This window comes from Culex quinquefasciatus, chromosome 1 (assembly GCF_015732765.1).
Source record: "Culex quinquefasciatus strain JHB chromosome 1, VPISU_Cqui_1.0_pri_paternal, whole genome shotgun sequence".
NCBI lineage: Eukaryota > Metazoa > Arthropoda > Insecta > Diptera > Culicidae > Culex > Culex quinquefasciatus.
The window spans coordinates 5,530,922-5,549,513 of record NC_051861.1 but is presented as its reverse complement, the minus strand read 5'-3'; the positions used below and the strand labels follow the sequence as shown (position 1 = coordinate 5,549,513).

Genomic DNA, 18,592 nt, shown 5'->3' with positions numbered 1-18,592 from the left:
TAAATTATTTAATTATTTTATTATGAAATTATTTAATTATTTGATTACTATTTATGACCCAAACTTGTGGAATCGGAAGCCAAAAATTCAAGGCATCACATTTCTCTTAATGAATATAAATCAATCTATATTTATTGCTGGTTATATTTATTATTTTCATATTTTTTCTTCCAAATCCCTAATAATCAAACGAATCGTGCAGTTCCGGCCTTCTGGCCTCATCGGACATCTCCTCGCCCCTTCGTGCATTCTTCCCGCTCAAAAAGTCAATCACCGGTTGTGCGTTCAGCTTGATCGCGTAGTCCAACGGCGTCAGACCCAAATAGTCCAGTGCGTCCACTTCGGCGTAATTCTTCACCAGATACTGGACGACCTCGAGATTTCCGTACATCGCCGCCACGTGCAGCGCCGTCCGCCCCGCCGGATCCTCCTGCGACAGATCGGCCCCGGCAATCCGGTACGACTCTAGCCGATGCGGCAGATTCCGCGCCGCGGCACTGCACAAACTTTCCCCGATGGCCCGGATCGACCCGGTCAGGTGGGCACCACATTTGATTAGCAGGCGAATGATCTGGTGATGATCGTTGAGGATCGCGTCCGCGAGTGGGGTTCGGTCGTAGCGATCGCGCAGGTGGACGGCGGCTCCGTTTTGGAGCAGATATTGGACGACTTCGAGGTTGCCTTCGCAGCAGGCCACGTGGAGAGCGGTTCGGCGGTCGCAGTTCTCTCCGGAGACGTTCGCGCCGTACCCTTTGAGGTTGTTGAGCTTGGAGACGTCGCCGGCGACTACGGCCGCGTTCATCATCGCCGGGAAGAGGGTGGACTTGAGCTGGCTGAGTTCTTTGACCGAGTTGAGGTGGAGAGTGCGGGCGACGGCGTCGATCAGGTCGTACTCTTGCATTTCCGGGGTCTTTTCGTGGGTCAGCTCGCCGCGGAGGTTGCTTTTGAGCATCTGAAAGATGGGGGGTTTGATGAGTGTGAAGATCGTTGGAATAATTACACAGCGGATCTTACCAATCGCTTCGTCTCCTGGTTCCAGCAGTCCTTACTCAGCACGTAGGAGAGCTTCGCCAGTGCCGATTCCGGGGTCATGTCGAATCCGGGAATGACTCCGAGCTCTTGCAGCTGGCGACCCGTTTCGTAGAGCTCGCAGACGGCTCCCTCGTTGCACTGGGTACAGTTGACGATCAGGACTCCACGTTCGTTGGCTTCGCGTAGAGCTGCCAGCAGGTCGGCTCGGTTCGTTGGGATGTTTCCGGAACCGTAGGTCTGCAGGACAACCCCGCGCATTGGAGGTTGCAGGAAGGCCTTTACCGTTGCAACGGCGATACTTGAAACAGCCGCAGCAGTCCAACGTTCTCGTCCATCTGAGTGTGCACGCTGAACTTTTCAACGGTACACGGTCGGAAGATCAACCGGTAGTCGACCTCCACGTTGATGCCCATCTTGGCTAGGGGTGCCGCGTTTGGGGAGTTGAACGCGTCCAACGAATCGCAGCTGATCTTAAGCGTTCGATTGCCTCGGAAGAGACGACTGTTGAAGAAGACACAAACCTCCGGAATGATGTAGTTTCCGGCCAGAATCAACGCGGAGGTGAAATTGTCCTTGCCGTCGGTTCTCGTCTCGAAGATCGGAATCTGCGACCCCGTGATGATCACCGTTTTGCCGAGGTTCTCCAGCATGAACGACAAAGCCGACGCCGTGTAGGACAGAGTATCGGTTCCGTGGAGTACGACAAACCCATCGAAGAATTCGTACGACTGCTGAATATCCGTGGCGATCCTCGCCCAGTCCGACACTCCCATATTAGAAGAGTCCAGCAACGGTTCATACTCGGAAATCTGGTACAAGATCCTCCTATGTTGACCCTCCACGTAAGGAAGCACCAACGGAGCCATATTCTTCGCCGGACCGTATCTCTTCGCCGCATACGCGTCATCGTGCATGTTTGGATATTGACGAATCTTCCGCACAAACTCGTTCGGCCGTGGTTCCAACGCTGTAAACAAATATATGAACAAAATATTTACCCAACCGCTCAATCACCAACCCGCTAACCAGCTGACCCGAAACCCAATTAACAACTCACCATTCTTCTCGTTGCGCATCATCCCGATCGTGCCGCCCGTGTAGATGACCAGCACTTTCGCCTCCGGATTCTCCGACGGCATCCGGCCGTAGCTCGAGTTCCGGCGCATCGGCAGCTTGCTCAGGTCCAAACTGCCACTCCGAGGGTTCACGTCCACTAGCTGCCGCCGGGGCCACGGGGAACCGTTGCCGTTGCTCGTCGTCGAGGACACCTTGGACGATGACGATCCGTTGGTGGTGCGGGAGTTGATGAGGTGCATCACGAGGCCACCCTCCTCGTCGTCCGAGGGACTCGACGCGGTGGTCGTGGTGACCACGGTTGGGGGGTTCGGGGTGGTCATTTTGTTGTGAGGGTGTGAGATTTCCAAAATCTGTGGATTTGGTGTAAATTTAGTGCATAAAACATTAATTGAACATGCGTCTTCAGCAAAATGTATGTATGTATGTATGTATGATCCCCATACCCGCAGGCAACTTGGTCCCGAAACACATGTGAGCGCTAGGTGAACAATTCGATCATCTTTTACTCCGTAATCTGTACACCCACGTGCATAAGTTTTTTTGCACGAATTTTAATGCTACAAATACCGGCGCATCGATCAAAATGGCTACCCTCTTCCCTCCCCAAGCGCCGGAAATTTGTAGCGGGTGTAGGGACACATCGCATAGACGCCCTTGCTCCCATCACGTCACTGAGGGTATGGAGCGACGAGAAATTAATAAGCATGCCCCCTCAGTCGAACCTTCATTAGAGAAGCAGGCAATCCACAACTCACAGCGAACGACCAAGGGAACACCCTACCGCGTATATAGTAAGATTGGCGTGGTTGGTCTTTAGTGAAATGTATGGATGTTAGAGTGGATGGAAGTGTCAATTGAAAATAAAAATGGAAAGCTCTCACCAAATACGAAGAATCTTCGAAACCAGCTCATTTCCGATCATTTCGCCACATGTCACATGAATCGTGACTTTTCTTGAATCCCTGTGTTGATCAGCAGAGTTTCCGGCAGCAGTCCTGATACCGCACGATTAACTGCAAGCGACCCACTTTAATGAGGATGGATGATGATCACCACCCACATCTGCATCGACAATTCTTGAAAAACGACGTCGCCATTCTGGAATTTATGTTGGTCGAACTGGAACCACAGGAACGCTCTAGCTGATGGCAACTTCGTGAAGCTACCCAGGTCCTGTTCTTCTTGTTGCTGCTGACATCTCCTCCCGGTGGAGCAACTCTGCCGAGTCGTGGAAGTCGTATTTCAAAAATTTCACCGAAAAAGTCTGCCTTTACTTCCATCACTTCAACTGCAAATGTCTTGAACCGACAATTATAATGAGATCTCTGTATTTCAAGAAATTTTACACTTTTAAAGACGATTAAAAGGAAAAAAATGACAGCGCCCAAAAAACGCGTCCGACCACGGGCACAGATTGCTTCGATCTCAACATGCGTCTTCAGCAAAATGTACTTGAAACTCGTTTCGATGGAGAAGCATGGTTCTTTGAGCTAGATTGATACACTCAACCCCCGGTGGTTGGTCACTTTTTCGTTTGACACTTTTTTAGGTTGTACCCAAGGGAATGATGGAAAGAGAGGAATCACAAGTCCGTATAAATAATTTCAAGATTTTTCAGGTGTAAACCGAAAACGCGATCTAAAATTAAAAATGAAGAATAAGGCTTTTAACTGCTTATTTAATTGTCGGTGTACATGACGCCGCACTGTTTAATCATTTTCTGACGTACATTCAATCTTGCAGTCCAAACCCGGTCATTGAATTGGAAAAATAAAATTCTTTTTCAAATTTTCTTTTCTTGATTTGTGTGCACCTAAGTCGAAGACAAAGATTGTTTACTTTTTGCTCTTTGGCCTGACAGTCTTGGTCTGACAGATTTGGTCTGTCAGTTTTATCATGGATTTTGGGATAGGACACAGCACCTTCCTGGTTGTACCCCGTTGGTTTGTCAAAGTCAAACTAAAAAGTGAAGAACTGTCACTTTTTACACGGCGCATACGCACACTATCAAAACACACGTTTGATAGTGTGTGTGAACTCCGTGTAACAAGGGTTTCAAACTAAAAAGTGACCCCGTTCGTTTGACAACAGTTTGTGTCAAACCATGGGGGTTTGAGTGTATACTGAAATTCGATTTATTTTTGATGGGTCTTACTATTTTTCTTCAAAAGCAAAAATAAATACATCATCAAGTATTTTTGCTTACTGACATCCGAAAAATTATTCATGCGTTTATGATGTTTTGGATTGTTGGTAATAAGTTTAAAGTCTGTGATAAACAAGTTCATTTTTTGTGGTAAACAGATAATTTTTTTTTTGAATTTGTTATTTTCTTTCAAGTATTCCAAGAATTTTGTGAAAAGTGAAATTTATTCTGTGTTGTCTCTCTGGCTCTCGATCTTCTCGATACATATCAATATTGCTCCAAGTGTCAATATTTTTTTTCAGTCCCTTCAAAAAGATTGCTTTGAATTTTCGTTTTGATATTCGCATCGACATTTTCAGAAAGACGATATATCTCATATTAAATTAAAGATTTAAGTTCACAAAGGAAAACTTATTTGTTAATCTCACTAAATTGCTGAGAAAATAGATTAAAATAAAACAGTATCCCAATGGCACAATCAGAGCATTTTTAATACAGTAGTTGTTCGGTAACTGGGCTGAGAACTTAGCCCAGTCACCGAATGTTGCTCGTTAACTGGGCTGAACAAAAAATAACGAGGGGACCACCAGATGAAATATTAAAATAAAAGTTACTCAAATTTATTTTCAATGCGTACATTTCATATTTCTTTAATTGTTACTTAAAATTAAACAAAAGTTTGAAAAAAGTTTTTTTATTTATTGAATATGATTTTTGCATCCATTACCCCTCGATCATTTTGGTTTGTTTTGGTTTTTAGACATTTGTCTGCTTCTCAACTTGGGCTACGGCCCAGTAATCGAGCGCCCAGTTAAAAAGCAGCCCAGTTAAACAACGCCCAGTTACCGAACAACTACTGTATACAGAGAGGATTCGGTAGTTCGAATGTTGCTTCTTCGAATGTCCGCTAATTCGAATACTAAAATGAACTCAACCGTCAAACCAATTGTCAAACTGATGCTGACGCTTCAACACCATTGTTCGACAATTTCCAAACACGTGTCTTCAGGCTTTTGACAGCGGTCAGTCGTTCCAATTAGCGAATTGGAATTGGCTCATTCGTATCACAGCAAATTGCGATGTTCGTTTTCAGTTAATATTTACTGAAAACTGCACTACTGAAATTTTCAGTTAGTTTTTCGCTGAACTTCAGTAAAAATTTGTATGGAGCTGTCAAAGTTTGCTGAAATTTTAGCAAGTTTTCATTTACTGAAAATTTCAGTAGTGCAGATTTCAGTAAATTTAATACAGAAATTGGTGTGATCACAACAAATTTTGTTTTTTTTTTAATTTTGTATTGTGATCTTTAGAAACAAAGGTTAGAAAAATGTATAAAAAAAAAGCCTTGATGCTAACCACCTGTATTTTAAGTTTGGGCGATTGATGAAATAAATGAATTAATAACAGTATTTTTGATAACAAGTAAAATCAAATTTTGGTGACTGAAATACCAGCGATGATTACTGAATCAGCAAAATAATTTGACGTTTCTTTTGCTGAAATTTCAGTTGTTTTTACAACCATTTTACAGAAATTTCAGTAAATCATCAGTCAAAGTGATAAATATCCTAGCAAATATTAGTTGACTGAGAATTCAGTAAAATCTAAATTACTGAATCTTTTACTGAAATTTCAGTATTTAAGATAATAAAAGTTTGTGAAAAGATTAAAAAAGCATTTATGTGATTAATAATGCAAAAATAAATGTTAAATCATGCTTTCCAAATAGTTTACAATCGATTTTTTCAAGCTTTTTTTTAAAGAAAATGTTTAGCGACAATATTTTTAACTTCCTGACGGAGAAGGGGAGGGGGAGGGATATTTAGCCAATTGATTTAAGAACTTTACTTGAATGATTTATATATAGCATAATGTGATACTTTTTGTTCCGATATTTAAGGATTGAAACTTGAAATTTTAGTTCTTTTTTTTTATTTTGTCACCCCGGTAATTGTTGAAAAAAGCTGCAAATGTTTCAAAATGTGTCTTCACAAATTTGGAAGGTTGAAAATTACCTCTTTTATGATGATTTTGACAAAGAACTTTGTCCTAAGGTTTCTATACGTGGTGTCAATCCAAAATTTTTGCAAAGCGAAAACGTTACGTGACGAATTCCCCTCTCGGCAAATTTCCCCTCTTTTTGGTGCACGCTGGTTGGATGAACGAACGTTTCCCAATCAGTCAATCGAGAGACGTGAGATTGATGTATCTAAATTCACCCCCACTCCACCTCATAATTTTCGGATCGCCGACGAGCCAACAAAACTCGGCTCGGTCGGTCCCGAAAATTCATTCTATTGCTGGACGTCGACGAGAACACATCAGAAGCAGATGGCCTGGTGGCCCGGTAGCAGACGGCCTGGAGGTCCGGTAGCAGATGGCTTGGAGGCAAGGACCAGCTAAGACATGCCAGTCGCGGGAGTCGATCATTGGAACTGGCCACCACCTGGACTGGAGTGGCCGGAGGCCCCAGGGATGTTCCGATGAGGGGACATTTTCCGGACCGTAAGAGTTGGGGCAATATGGGTATCAAACTTTATGGTTTTTGATACTGGACATGAAATTTGACTTTTCGGCAGTAGTTGCCACAATCCGGAGTGGCCGAAGGCCCCGCGGATGTTCAAATGGGGGGACATTTGCCGGACCGTAAGAGTTGGGGCAATATGGGTATCAAACTTTATGGTTTTTGATACTGGACATGAAATTTGACTTTTCGGCAGTAGTGGCCACAATCCGGAGTGGCCGGAGGCCCCGCGGATGTTCCAATGGGGGGACATTTGCCGGACCGTAAGAGTTGGGGCAATATGGGTATCAAACTTTATGGTTTTTGATACTGGACATAAAAAGTTGCATTTGGCCATTATCTGAAACTAAGCAGTTAAAATATATTGCTTATTAGGCAGGAAGTAATAAATAGATTACTGCGATGCACATTTTTTGTGCCACTGCGAAAATCTGTTTCTGGAAATTCAAAATAACTATCTCGTAATCATTAAGAGCCCTGTAAGGGTACTTTTTAATGTCTGCTGTTCAAATTTCCTTTACTGCCACCGATTGCTTGCAACAGCCTTGCAAAAACATTCCCGCATCATGGTAACTTTCGAGTGGTGAAGGAAAGTAAATTGATTTCACTTCGATTTCTATTTCAGCTCCACTTGCAATTTCCGTCCCCTTAGTTCGATAGGACGGTTATTATAAGGGGGGAATCTGGACCGGACATTCTAATCGAAAATTTCAACAATCATCTTGCAAAGTTCTTTGTCATACTGGTCATGTGTAACATAACCACCTGCACCTTTTTTTCCTCAATTTTGACTAAAAAAGTGACATTACACCTCGCATTACACCAGAAAAGTGGTAAAATTACACATTGTTTTGACATAAATGATGGACCCCTTTCCAGATGTCAACATTACCATGATTTTTTTTAACTGTGTACAATGTACATGTACACGATCCATACAAAAAAAAATATTTTGGATGAGCAATAATTGTCCACAAGGGCGGAGGGGGTCCACGTGGTTTGTGAATGGCCCCTTACAGATTCTACCCCTTCTACCCATAATCAACTTGTTAAAATCTTGTATGATCGAATTAAGCCCGGCGCTTCACATTATTGACCCAATAAAGTCACAATACTTGAAGTGCAAAAGTGCAAAACAACAATCAGAAACCAGTGCCGGCGCAATCTTTTGGCACGTGCCCGGCTAGTTACACTCTGACAAGCTCAAATTACTACTGACAATCTAGTACCGTAATCTGGGGTGAATCGGGACTACAGTCTGAATAGGGACAGCAGTTTTCAGAGCACTTAAAGCTTTTAAATTTGGAAATGGATGTACACATTTTGTTGGCCTGAGTATGTTCTAACCGAAACCAACCAGAAAAATCAAAATATTGTGCCCCAACATGGTTAAAACTGCTGTCCCAATTCGCCCCATGTGTCCCGATTGACCCCAGTTTACGGTAGTCCTGTAGTCTGCCCAAACAGTAAAGAGTTGAAACCCTTCTCCAACGTGAGAGCTGATATCACAAAAAGAATACAAGGCGCGGCGAGGCCAACTACAATATCAGAAGGTCAGATAAAGCCAAAAACGCAACGAAAAAGAAGTTCAAGTCCGTACTGGAACGGTACTTCACCGAATTCGGAAAATCGACTCGACTCAATGTTTTTTTCCCTTGATCGATTTGAAGGTAGAACAGTAATCGAAGTTGGCCATTTTCAAGGCAGCTTTGTGAAAGTTGCTAAAACGCCGGTCACTAATTGCAGCCACTTACCAGAGCACACAAGCACGCGGAACTAAACCAAGTGGTACAAACTGCAGTTTTTCACTTCTATTTCGGTACTATTTCACGATTTACTAAACTTTTCCGCAAGCAAAACGATTTCGCAACATTTTACACCGGTTTCGTCGTACAGTACTGAAGTTCTGTGCGCACGCAATGCCCCCCGAAAAATCGTTCGCATAAAATTATGTCGGCGAAAACATATGTTTTATGCTCGCACTCTCACTCTCTCGAAATGTCCTTCTTTTCTCTTTTTTAAAAAAACTCCTTCTTAATTCTCACTTTCTTCACTCAAAGGAATAAAACTTCCGCCACTTGGACTGATTCTTCTACCTCGCGAGGTGTGCGATCTAGTTGGCTGGTGCGACACGACTGATAGCGCACCTTAACGAGCGGGCCTCGTTTTGTTGGTTGCTCATTTTCGCACCTTTTCTCTGCCAGTCGGTCATTTTTTTTTTTATTCCAAAACAGAAATTACTGGTACCAAGCCAAGTGGCAAAGTGACCGCGTGGTTGGTACCCAAGATCGATCGACAGGTAAAGGCTCTTTGTTGATGGTTTTGCGAAAACATCTATATTTATCTCGTAAAACCCTTTTGTCCCATTTTTGGTGCAAATTTAAAGTGCAAACTTGGAGCGATTTATTTCCACGGAATCACAGTAGCCGAGGAGAGCGGCAAACATTTTTCGCGCGCTAAATTTTGACGTCATCCGCGCGCGGCCTGCTGCACGAAGTAGATGGCGCTTTGTGTTGGTGGTTTTCTTATCAGTTGTGTTTAGACTCGGATTAACATTGCAGGAGGTAGTGTCATGTCTGGTGTGATTAAATTTAATTTAAGGAGTTACAAGTCTGTAGCGTTAATATTGAATGTTTTGCCCTTTTGAAATGTTAGTCTTGATTTAAAAAAAATGAACAAACAATCGAAGAACTGAAAATTTCACGGATGTTTCATATTTTAACATTGAAAATCTGACCAATAGTTGCTGAGATATCGACATAAGAAAATGGTGGGTTGTTTGGGTGAGACTTAGAAAACATCAATTTTCCTGTTTTTGAATCTTTGCATGGCAATATCTCAACAACTAAAGGTCATATCAACAAGGTTCAAAAAAGCAAAATATAGAGAATTTTGTCAGCTTTTCAAACATTTTTTTTTCAAGAGTGGGCAAATATGGACACTAATTTAAAAAAAACTGCGACTATTTTCAAAAAAGTCTTCTAAAAATGGATTTAACTTCAAAACGATGCTCTTTATCAAAATTTCACCTAAGTACTTTTTGATTGCAAATTTGATTTTACTTCGAAAAATTAAATTGAAAATTTTTTGCGATTTTTTGAAAAAAACAGTATTGATTCAAAAATTCATAACTTGGTCAATGATTTTTTGCCCATTCTGGAAATTTTCGAGGTCCTCTAAAACATATCAGAAAAAAATTAAAATAATGTTTTTTGAAAATCAAGTTTCAGTGACAAAAAATGAAATTAAAAATCACCAAAAAAAATTACCGTGTATCACATTTTTTCAGTGTAGTCCATATCCATACCTACATTTTTGGCCAAGACACCAAATCGATCAAAAAAATCTTTCTAAAGATACAGATTTTTTTTTAAATTTTCACATATCATTTTTGTATGGACAGCTGCCAAATTTGTATGGAAAATTATAGACGGTTTCCACGCGAAATCGACTACTCAAAATCCGGACCATCTCCGATCTTAATAAAACTTGCTGGATCGTTTGTCCTACTCAAATCAACAACTCCTGTGCACTCAGTTTAGTAATTTACAATGGCATTTGAATTTTAGGAATTCTTTTAGTTTTAAATTATTGGTAATTACATTTAAATTGAAAAAATCATATCTTTCGAAGCAGATGTTCAAAAATCGATCGAAAGTGTGTTTTAACGAAAATCGTGCGCTCTTTTCAATGAAAATATTTCCAAAGCCGAAACTTTCATTTTCGATCAAAAACAGCCAAAAATCCAATTTTCTTCGAAAATCAGGCTGAATACACCCTTTGATTCAAATTTTGCCATTACCATTCGAAAGAGCGGACAATTTCCCACTTTTCTTCCATAGACACCAAGTTGGAGCGAAAGCGTTTTCGAGTAGTTTGTAAATAAAAACCTTTTTTCGTTTTTTATTTTTTTCCAAAAAATTAAATTACATGTTTTATGGCAAATTTTGTAACAGATCCAATTTTTAAACTTAAAATAAAGTTCTGCTTCCGTGTTTTTGAGTTTTCTCTTGACGTACCAGTTTCAAATACATATAAAAGGAACGAAATAATTACTAAAGATAACCAAAAAAGGTGCACTTAAGCTAACATTTCCTGAACCATTTTTATTATGGAAAAATGTTTATCACACTCGTCAGTGTTGTTAATACCTGCAAAATAGTTTTTTTTCTTATTTTATTTTCCAAATTCATCTGGAAACATCATTTATTCGTGTTTATCAAAACTATTTGCGTAGAATTGAAACTAATTATATCAAGAATAAATTTGCAGAATAAACATGCTATTTCATCAAATCTCTGAAAAGTTACAACAATTTTTGTATAGAAAAGCTGCAAATTGTAAAATTCTGTGATATTTATTCCCTTTTCGTCCTACTATTACTTAAATTATTCTCAGGATGACAAATCAAAAATCCTGTGTTGGATTTTATTTTATTTTAATTGTTGGAAAAAAACACGTTGACAAATTATTGAACATCTTACAAAATTCTGCTAAGTGACTTACAACAATTTTCCAGGCAAATGGCATGGCCAAACTCTAAGGTGCTCGGATCGGCTTCAAATCTTCGGGATTCTCGGGTTTTATACATAATTTTTGTTAGGTTATTAAGGTGGTTCCTGGCACGTCAGGGTGTGCTTTAAAATGACAATTATGGCGATTTTAAAAAACACATATTTCTAAAAACAACTTGACATTGTTTAAACCAACTAAAGTTATCCGGTTTGTACATGGAAAGTTACTAATTTGGCTTTCAAGGAAAAATACGCATGAGTTCAGTTTAAACGGCGTTTGACAATGATTATTAAAAATACTCAAAATTGTCATCTTTGAACCGCCCTGACGCGACAGGAATCACCCTAAGACCCATAAAAAATAGGAAAAAAAATATTTTGCAGGTATCAACAACACTGACGAGTGGTTCAGGAAATGTTACTTTAAGGTGCACCTTTTCATTATTTCGATCCTTTTATATGTATTTGAAACTGGTACGTCAAGGAAAAACTAAAAAACACGGAAGCAGAACTTTGTTTTATGTTTAAAAATTGGATCTGTTACAAAATTTGCCATAAAACATGTAATTTAGTTTTTTTGAAAAAAAAATAAAAAAAAAACGAAAAAAGGTTTTTATTTACAAACCACTCGAAAACGCTTTCGCTCCAACTTGGTGTCTATGGAAGAAAAGTGGGAAATTGTCCGCTCTTTCGAATGGTAATGGCAAAATTTGAATCAAAGGGTGTATTCAGCCTAATTTTCGAAGAAAATTGGATTTTTTGCTGTTTTTTTTGATCGAAAATGAAAGTTTCGGCTTTTGGAAATATTTTCATTGAAAAGAGCGCACGATTTTCGTTAAAACACACTTTCGATCGATTTTTTTGAACATCTGCTTCGAAAGATATGATTTTTTCAATTTAAATGTAATTACCAATAATTTAAAACTAAAAGAATTCCTAAAATTCAAATGCCATTGTAAATTACTAAACTGAGTGCACAGGAGTTGTTGATTTGAGTAGGACAAACGATCCAGCAAGTTTTATTAAGATCGGAAATGGTCCGGTTCAAAATCGTATTTTTATGGTCGATTTCGCGTGGAAACCGTCTATATGAACAAAATAATGAGGCAAAATGGCTTCTTTGGGCATACCGAAGGCACCAACAAATTTTAAGTCGGATTAAAAAATACAAAAATTAAAATTAAAGAAAAAAGACCGATTTCGTAGATCAACAGTTTTTTTTTATTTTTTTAAAATTTTCTTGCTATTAACGTCAAATTCGTGTTTTGCGACTCCATTTCAGTCAAATTCGAGTTGTTGAAAAAATCTTGCAATTTTTCTTAAATGATTGCATTTTATTTAAAAAATAGGTTAAAATAACCAAACCAAATGCATTTTTGCCAATATTTTACTATAGTCATTTTGACCGCCAAGTTAGATATAGAAATAATTTGATCGAGTATGGACTGTTGTAGTTGTATTTTTGAGTTTCAAAGTTTTGAATGCATTTTTTTTTTTTCATAATTTGAAACAATAAAATTTAGAATTCTGCAGATTTCAAAACGTGATTTTTTGGAATTTAAAAATTCAGGAATTTTAAATTCGTGGTTTAACAATTTTAGATTTTTGAATAATTGTATTTTTAAATTTAACAATTTATTATATTTTTTATATTAAAATATTTAATATTTTGAATTTTTTTAATTAAAACATTTTGAATCCTCAAAATGAAACCTTTAAAATTTGGATGTTTATTTTTTTATTGTTAAATATAGAAATTTGACGTTTTTTCCGTTTTTAGAGTTTAAACAAATCTGACCTAATGAGTTTCAAATTTTTTGAACTTTTATTTTTTCTAATCTTAAATTTTTTAAGCTGCGGATTTTTTTAAATTTAGAACTTGTGAAATTTGTTTTTTTTTCTATTTTTACGAATATTTCATAATTTTTCATGCCTAAAAATTTTAAAATATTCGTATTTTTTTATTTTTTCAATTTTGAATTTCAATTAATGAAATTCCAGTTATTTTATAAAATTTTGCGTTCCTCCCGAGCTTCGTACTAGCCTGTTTGTTGTAACACTCTGCGTTCTGACGAAAAAAATACTTTTTTAAAGCTAAAAGTGGTTACTGGTTTCTCCTAGCAAGCAAAAGGTCAGAGGATCGATACTCGGGTGACAACTGAATTTTTGCACATTGTGAATGTCTTCTTTTAGATGAGCTTCAAATTCAACCGTCGTTACACACAAAAAAACGAAAGGTGAAATGGTCTGTCCGGACAAATCTAGATTACTTTTTAAAACAACCAATGCGCCGTGGGTTTCTTGTGTACATAGGACCTTTTGAAAAAGTAAGCAAGAAATTAAGTATCGTTCCTGGGAGGTTCCAGCTATCAAATTCATATAGCAGCGGATCTTTCGAAGCTACAAAACGAAAACAAGAACCGTCGTGCTGATCGTCTGTATTAATACCCCGCAACTAATCTCCCCGCCGCGCCCGCTTCGAGTACCGGAACGGTTTGTACGGGTTTCCATTTTTCTGGTCCGTCTCGTCCGAATCGTTCCCGTTCGCTGCAGCATCATCCGAATCCGCGCCCTCGGCCAGCTCAGTCATGTCGTATTCGCCGTTGTTTTCCGTCGATTCTTGAATGTCCCCGCTGAAGAGTACCGCACATTCCGGCGGTTCTTCTGGCACTTCCGGTGATTCGTTGGCGGTTTCACTGGTTTCAATTTCCTCCTGGGCTCCCTCTATGATTGTGAGTTGGTCGGCGGTTAGCAGAATGTTGTCCTGGTCGGCGTCCGGCTTTGCGGGGTGCTGCTCCACCAGATACTCTTCCTCCATGGCAGGTTCCTCGTCCGATTCCGGCTGGTCCATCGGCACTCCTAGCCGAACGCGCAGCTTCCGGTCGCTTTCCTGGAACTGGTCCTGGATGCGTTTGATGTAGCGGATTTTGGACATGCAGGTGGCGCAGGCCAGCTGGGGCAGCCCGTCGTGCGGCCGGATCCGGATGTTGACGGTGCGTTCAATGTCCGCGAGCGACGGTACGTCCGCATGTTGCGTAAACAGCGGGTACATGTTCGACTTGGACGGTTCCAAACAGAAGCGGCACTCGTTGCCGTTGGCGATCACGTTCAGATCGGGCAGGGCGTGCTTGCAGAGGTGCAGCTGGCCGTTTTCTGTGGACAAGCGGCGGGAAAGAAGTTAATTGGGGAAGGTGGGGGACGGTTGCTTGAGAACCTACTAGCTCGGACGTACTGCTGCTCGGAGAAGTGTGAGCTGCACACGATTAGCGTTCCGGTGCTCCGGTTGACTGTGCCGAGAAGGAGCTCCTGCCACGTAATGCCACGCGAACCGGATGGGAACGGGAAGCAGCGGTCCGAAGGGCCGATCCGGTTGGTGCAGGTTCGGGCACTGCAAATGGTGGGGTGGGCCATCCTAAAAACTAGACATTTTTCTACATTAACTTTTAACTGGGGCGTAACGTTCTGTTCTGACTTACGATATCGCGAGGATCTAGCAGCATTCACCGGTAAAACATCGACGCCGTTCCGTAGCGAAAACTTGTTTATGTTTTGGTCTTTATTTGTTTGAAAATAAACTGTTTGGTAGGGTGACCAGCGGTGACATTTGATGCAAGGTCACTAAAAAAGGTGGGAATGGTAGCTGTCAAAGCGTTCTTCGATTGAATTTTGTTTGCAAACAGATTTCGCTAAAGGTCCACTATCAAAATCTGGCCATGGAATCGCTTCCCGGCCGGTCGGAAATCCGGTGGTTGTACTGCAGTGCCAGCATGTGCAAGCTGCCAATACGCAAGGACGAGCAGTACCATCGATTCTGGAACAAAAAATCTTGGATAGATCGGCTGCGCGCGGACGGTTCCGCAGGCCACGTCGTCTGTCACCGGCACTTTTCTCCGAGCCAGTACATCATAATACGTAGGTTGCAAATCGATGCTAACTGGATAGGAATCCCTGCAAGCTTAGTACAAGAAATGCTGCATCTTCAATCCTTTTTATGAATGACCAAATTCCAGGAAATGCGAACCCCAAACTGAAAAATAACGCCGTTCCGGATCAACGCATCCTGTGCTGCCGATTCTGCATGGACCAGTCCGTGAAGATGGAACGGCTGCCGGCGGTCCCCAGTTCGGATCCGGGCAGGCTGACGCTGCAGGACGTCGTGGAGACGATCGGGATCCAGGTCAACCCGGCCGCGGACGGAATTCCGGCCCTCATCTGTCTGACCTGCAGCTCGAAGGTGCGCTACATCAAGCGCGTCCAGCGCCAGTTCCAGGAAAGCGATCTCAAAATGCGTCAGCTGCAAGCCGTCTGGACGGAGGAGAACCGGAAGCTGCTCGCGGAGACCGATGAAGGGCGGTTGGTCAAATTTGTCGCAACGGAGAAGCCTTCCTTTAACGCTTCATGTGATGAAAAGGTCGTGCAGCCGGTGGTGACTCCGGTATCGCCGGATAAGCCAGTGAAAATTGAAACGGTGCACGACTTTATGGTTATTGGGACGGTCAAAAAGGAACCGGGTGTCTCCTCCAAACAGGTTATCGACAGGAGTTCGAATTCGATTTTTACGATTGAGACTATGGATGCTTACAAGGACGATGAACGAGGAACGGACTCACTTCAGCTGCAAACTGAGGACTCAATCGGGATTCCTCCAGCTAAGAAGATAAAGAAGGAGATAATTTAACGTTACCGATGAAATAAAGTCGTCTGTCTTTAATAACTTTTTGATAATCATTATTTATTGGGTATATATTTGGTCAAATTACAACAAAATTACTCAACTATAACTAAAATTAAATCTTATTCAACTCAACAATAATTCAATTTTGGTTTAATGTTTTTGCCACTCCGCAAAGCTTCCAAGAAGCAGAGAAATTCCTCGACCAGGTTATTGTCCTCACTTGTGTTTCTGCCGTTTCGGCCTACCTCTTCCAACACCCTTCCAATCACCCGTATCGGCACCAGCATCGCCAACACCTCCTCCTCTCCCTCCCTGCACCAGCCCGACACCCCCGTTAAACTTCTCCGCCATCTCACGGAACAGGTTCTGGGCCGCCTGTTCCTTCCACTCCGCCAGCCGTTCCTTCTCGCCGTGATGCTGCTTGATGTGCATCTGGAGTGTCCCCGGGTGCGAGTAGGCCACTCCGCAGTGCTTGCAGATGACGCCCTGGTGCGCGGAGTACAGATGAGTGCGCAAATCTCGCGGGCACTCAAACTCCCGACTGCACATGGTGCAGAACGAGGTCGGCCGACCCGAAACCGTTCGCTTCTTGCGGGCTTTCGACGCCGGAGCACGCTTCCGCAGTGGCTGCAGCAAGATCTGATCGTCCTCATTGCCTTCCTCGCCAGCTTCCTCCTTGAAGTAGATTGCCTCCGTTGGGGCGGCCGCCGAAGTCGCTGGAATCAAGTCCGGAATGATCAAATCGTCGTTCGGCACGCTCTCAATCGCTTCCGGAACCAGCGCCTTAAGCAGGTTGTCATTTTTCAGGAACCATTCGCGACTTCGCTGGATGTAGTTGACCCGCTCGATGCAAACAGGACAGATCTGCTTCGGGTACGGATCGCCCAAGTCAATTTCGATCCCAATCGACTGCTGGATCGAGTCCACGATGCCATCTGTGTCGCCACCAAACAACGGCTGGTGTGTTCCGGATTCATCTGTTTCCAAACAAAGACGACACATCTTGTCCAAATTTTCAACGACGACCGCCGACGGAGACGTGAACGTCCCCTCCTTGAAGCGATCCAGCTCGAGCGATGACCGCGCCATAATCACCTCCGGCGCAACTTCAATGTTATTGTTCAAGCTCGTTACCGATTCCACCTCCAGCTTGATCTTTGGCAAGTTACAGTCCGGAACGGCATCCGGCTTCAACGGTTTGGCGCGATCTAAAAAACAAACCTCATTATTTTTTTTCAAAAACAATCCAAAACCTACAAAAAAACCTCACCAAATCCCTCGTACTGCCCGTCGGAAAAGTGCCGCCCGCAGCAAACCAACGAATCGACGGTGGCGGCAACGTCCAGCCGCTGGCGCCACTCGGTGGCCCGTTCCGGATCGGCGCGGTCGTCCGGGAAGCGGTGCAGCAGCGTGCTCGGGGGGCAACCCGGCACGCAGCACGCGTCGGTTGGCATTTTCAGGAAAATTGCACTTTTATGCTTCCAAGAACAAAAAAAAAACGGAACTTTGTTTACATCGCACCAACAGGTCGCTGCTGTCAGAACTTCAGAAGTCCCAGAAGTCAGCTGACGGATTTAAAGGGACGACGATAGGGCTGGCAGCGAAGATCGATCAGCTGATTTACTGTTATGTCAAAAGTATCGAACATAGCGGGGTTTTTAAAAGATGCTTTTTTGACGTTGGACTATCTTTTTCAGTTTTTTTTTTCTCTTTTTTCAGTTATTTTCTGGGGTGAATCGGGACACATGGGGCGAATTGGGTCCTAAGATGAAGCTTAGATTGCTGATATTATTGTTTACAGCGATAAAGTTTTTTTTTTTGGAGTACAATGACCCTTTGTACGACCACAAGGGTTTAAAATGGATTTTTAAATCAATTTTGAAAAATTAACCTCGCGGTCCTTCTTGACAGAAAAGCTCCTACTTGACAGCTCGTTCTAAGGGGACCATAGTTGATCCATCGAAAAAATCGGGAGTTTTTTTTTTTTTTTTTTTTGAAAAGGTCCAATAAACCAAATTTCCAGTTTTTGCTTTTTGGGTGTTTTTGAAACCGCCTTGAGTCATGGGTGTTAAAAACACCCAAAAAGCAAAAACTTATAATTTGGTGTATTGGACCTTTAAAAAAAACTCCAGAAATGTTGTCTTGTCATTATTATTATTATTATTATTATTTTGCATTAAGCGGTATACGCACTTCGGAAGGAACCGGTCAAGAAAAAAATCAAATGGGCAGCAGTGGTAGCGCAAGCAAGTCAGAGAGGGTGAAGAAAAGTCCCAAGAAATCGCTCTCTCTTCTTTGTTCTGCTGTTCGTAAAGCTGTTTCTTGACCCCTTTCCTTCCGATCTGCATACTAGCCTTTAGAATGAAAAAAAGTGACAAGGAGGCGGCCGTGGCTGACTGGTCACGGTGTTCTCTTTGTAAACGAATGGTCCTGTGTTCGATTCCCATCTGCTCCCAACGAGAAAGTATAGGAAATATAAATCTTGAAACTCTGAACATGAACGAAAAATCAAAGTCGCTCGAGTCGAGGTTCGATCCCCCGTCCTGGTCCCGTTTGGTTGGTTGCACACACACACACACACACACACACACACACACACACACACACACACACACACACACACA

At 42.0% G+C, this 18,592-nt stretch overlaps 4 protein-coding genes across 5 annotated transcripts; 1 reads left to right on the top strand and 3 right to left on the bottom strand.

Moving 5' to 3' along the window:
- Positions 1 to 130: 130 nt before the first annotated feature.
- LOC6040923 (L-asparaginase) lies at positions 131 to 8,937 on the bottom strand. Its single transcript, XM_001850199.2, is given in 5 exon segments — positions 131 to 952; positions 1,015 to 1,334; positions 1,337 to 1,999; positions 2,090 to 2,459; positions 8,534 to 8,937. Coding segments are annotated over 4 exon segments (2,097 nt in total). The 5' UTR covers positions 2,430 to 2,459; positions 8,534 to 8,937; the 3' UTR covers positions 131 to 178.
- A 4,779-nt stretch (positions 8,938 to 13,716) lies between these two features.
- LOC6040922 lies at positions 13,717 to 14,891 on the bottom strand. Of its 2 annotated transcripts, none has more exons than XM_038248204.1 (3): positions 14,770 to 14,891; positions 14,512 to 14,712; positions 13,717 to 14,446 (listed from the first exon to the last, which is right to left on the bottom strand). In XM_038248204.1, the coding sequence occupies exons 2-3, from the start codon at positions 14,702 to 14,704 to the stop codon at positions 13,749 to 13,751; spliced, it is 891 nt and encodes a 296-aa protein (XP_038104132.1). In that variant the 5' UTR covers positions 14,705 to 14,712; positions 14,770 to 14,891; the 3' UTR covers positions 13,717 to 13,748. The 2 variants fall into 2 exon arrangements, with proteins under 2 accessions (XP_038104132.1, XP_001850250.1); XM_001850198.2 differs by having other exon boundaries at positions 14,512 to 14,705; positions 14,770 to 14,875.
- A 44-nt stretch (positions 14,892 to 14,935) lies between these two features.
- On the top strand, positions 14,936 to 16,007 carry LOC6040921. Its single transcript, XM_001850197.2, has 2 exons — positions 14,936 to 15,205; positions 15,304 to 16,007. Exons 1-2 carry the CDS (start codon positions 15,007 to 15,009, stop codon positions 15,969 to 15,971), a joined length of 867 nt encoding a protein of 288 aa, XP_001850249.2. The 5' UTR covers positions 14,936 to 15,006; the 3' UTR covers positions 15,972 to 16,007.
- On the bottom strand, positions 16,005 to 17,513 carry LOC6040920. Its single transcript, XM_001850196.2, has 2 exons — positions 17,239 to 17,513; positions 16,005 to 17,176 (listed from the first exon to the last, which is right to left on the bottom strand). The coding sequence occupies exons 1-2, from the start codon at positions 17,420 to 17,422 to the stop codon at positions 16,185 to 16,187; spliced, it is 1,176 nt and encodes a 391-aa protein (XP_001850248.2). The 5' UTR covers positions 17,423 to 17,513; the 3' UTR covers positions 16,005 to 16,184.
- Positions 17,514 to 18,592: the final 1,079 nt, after the last annotated feature.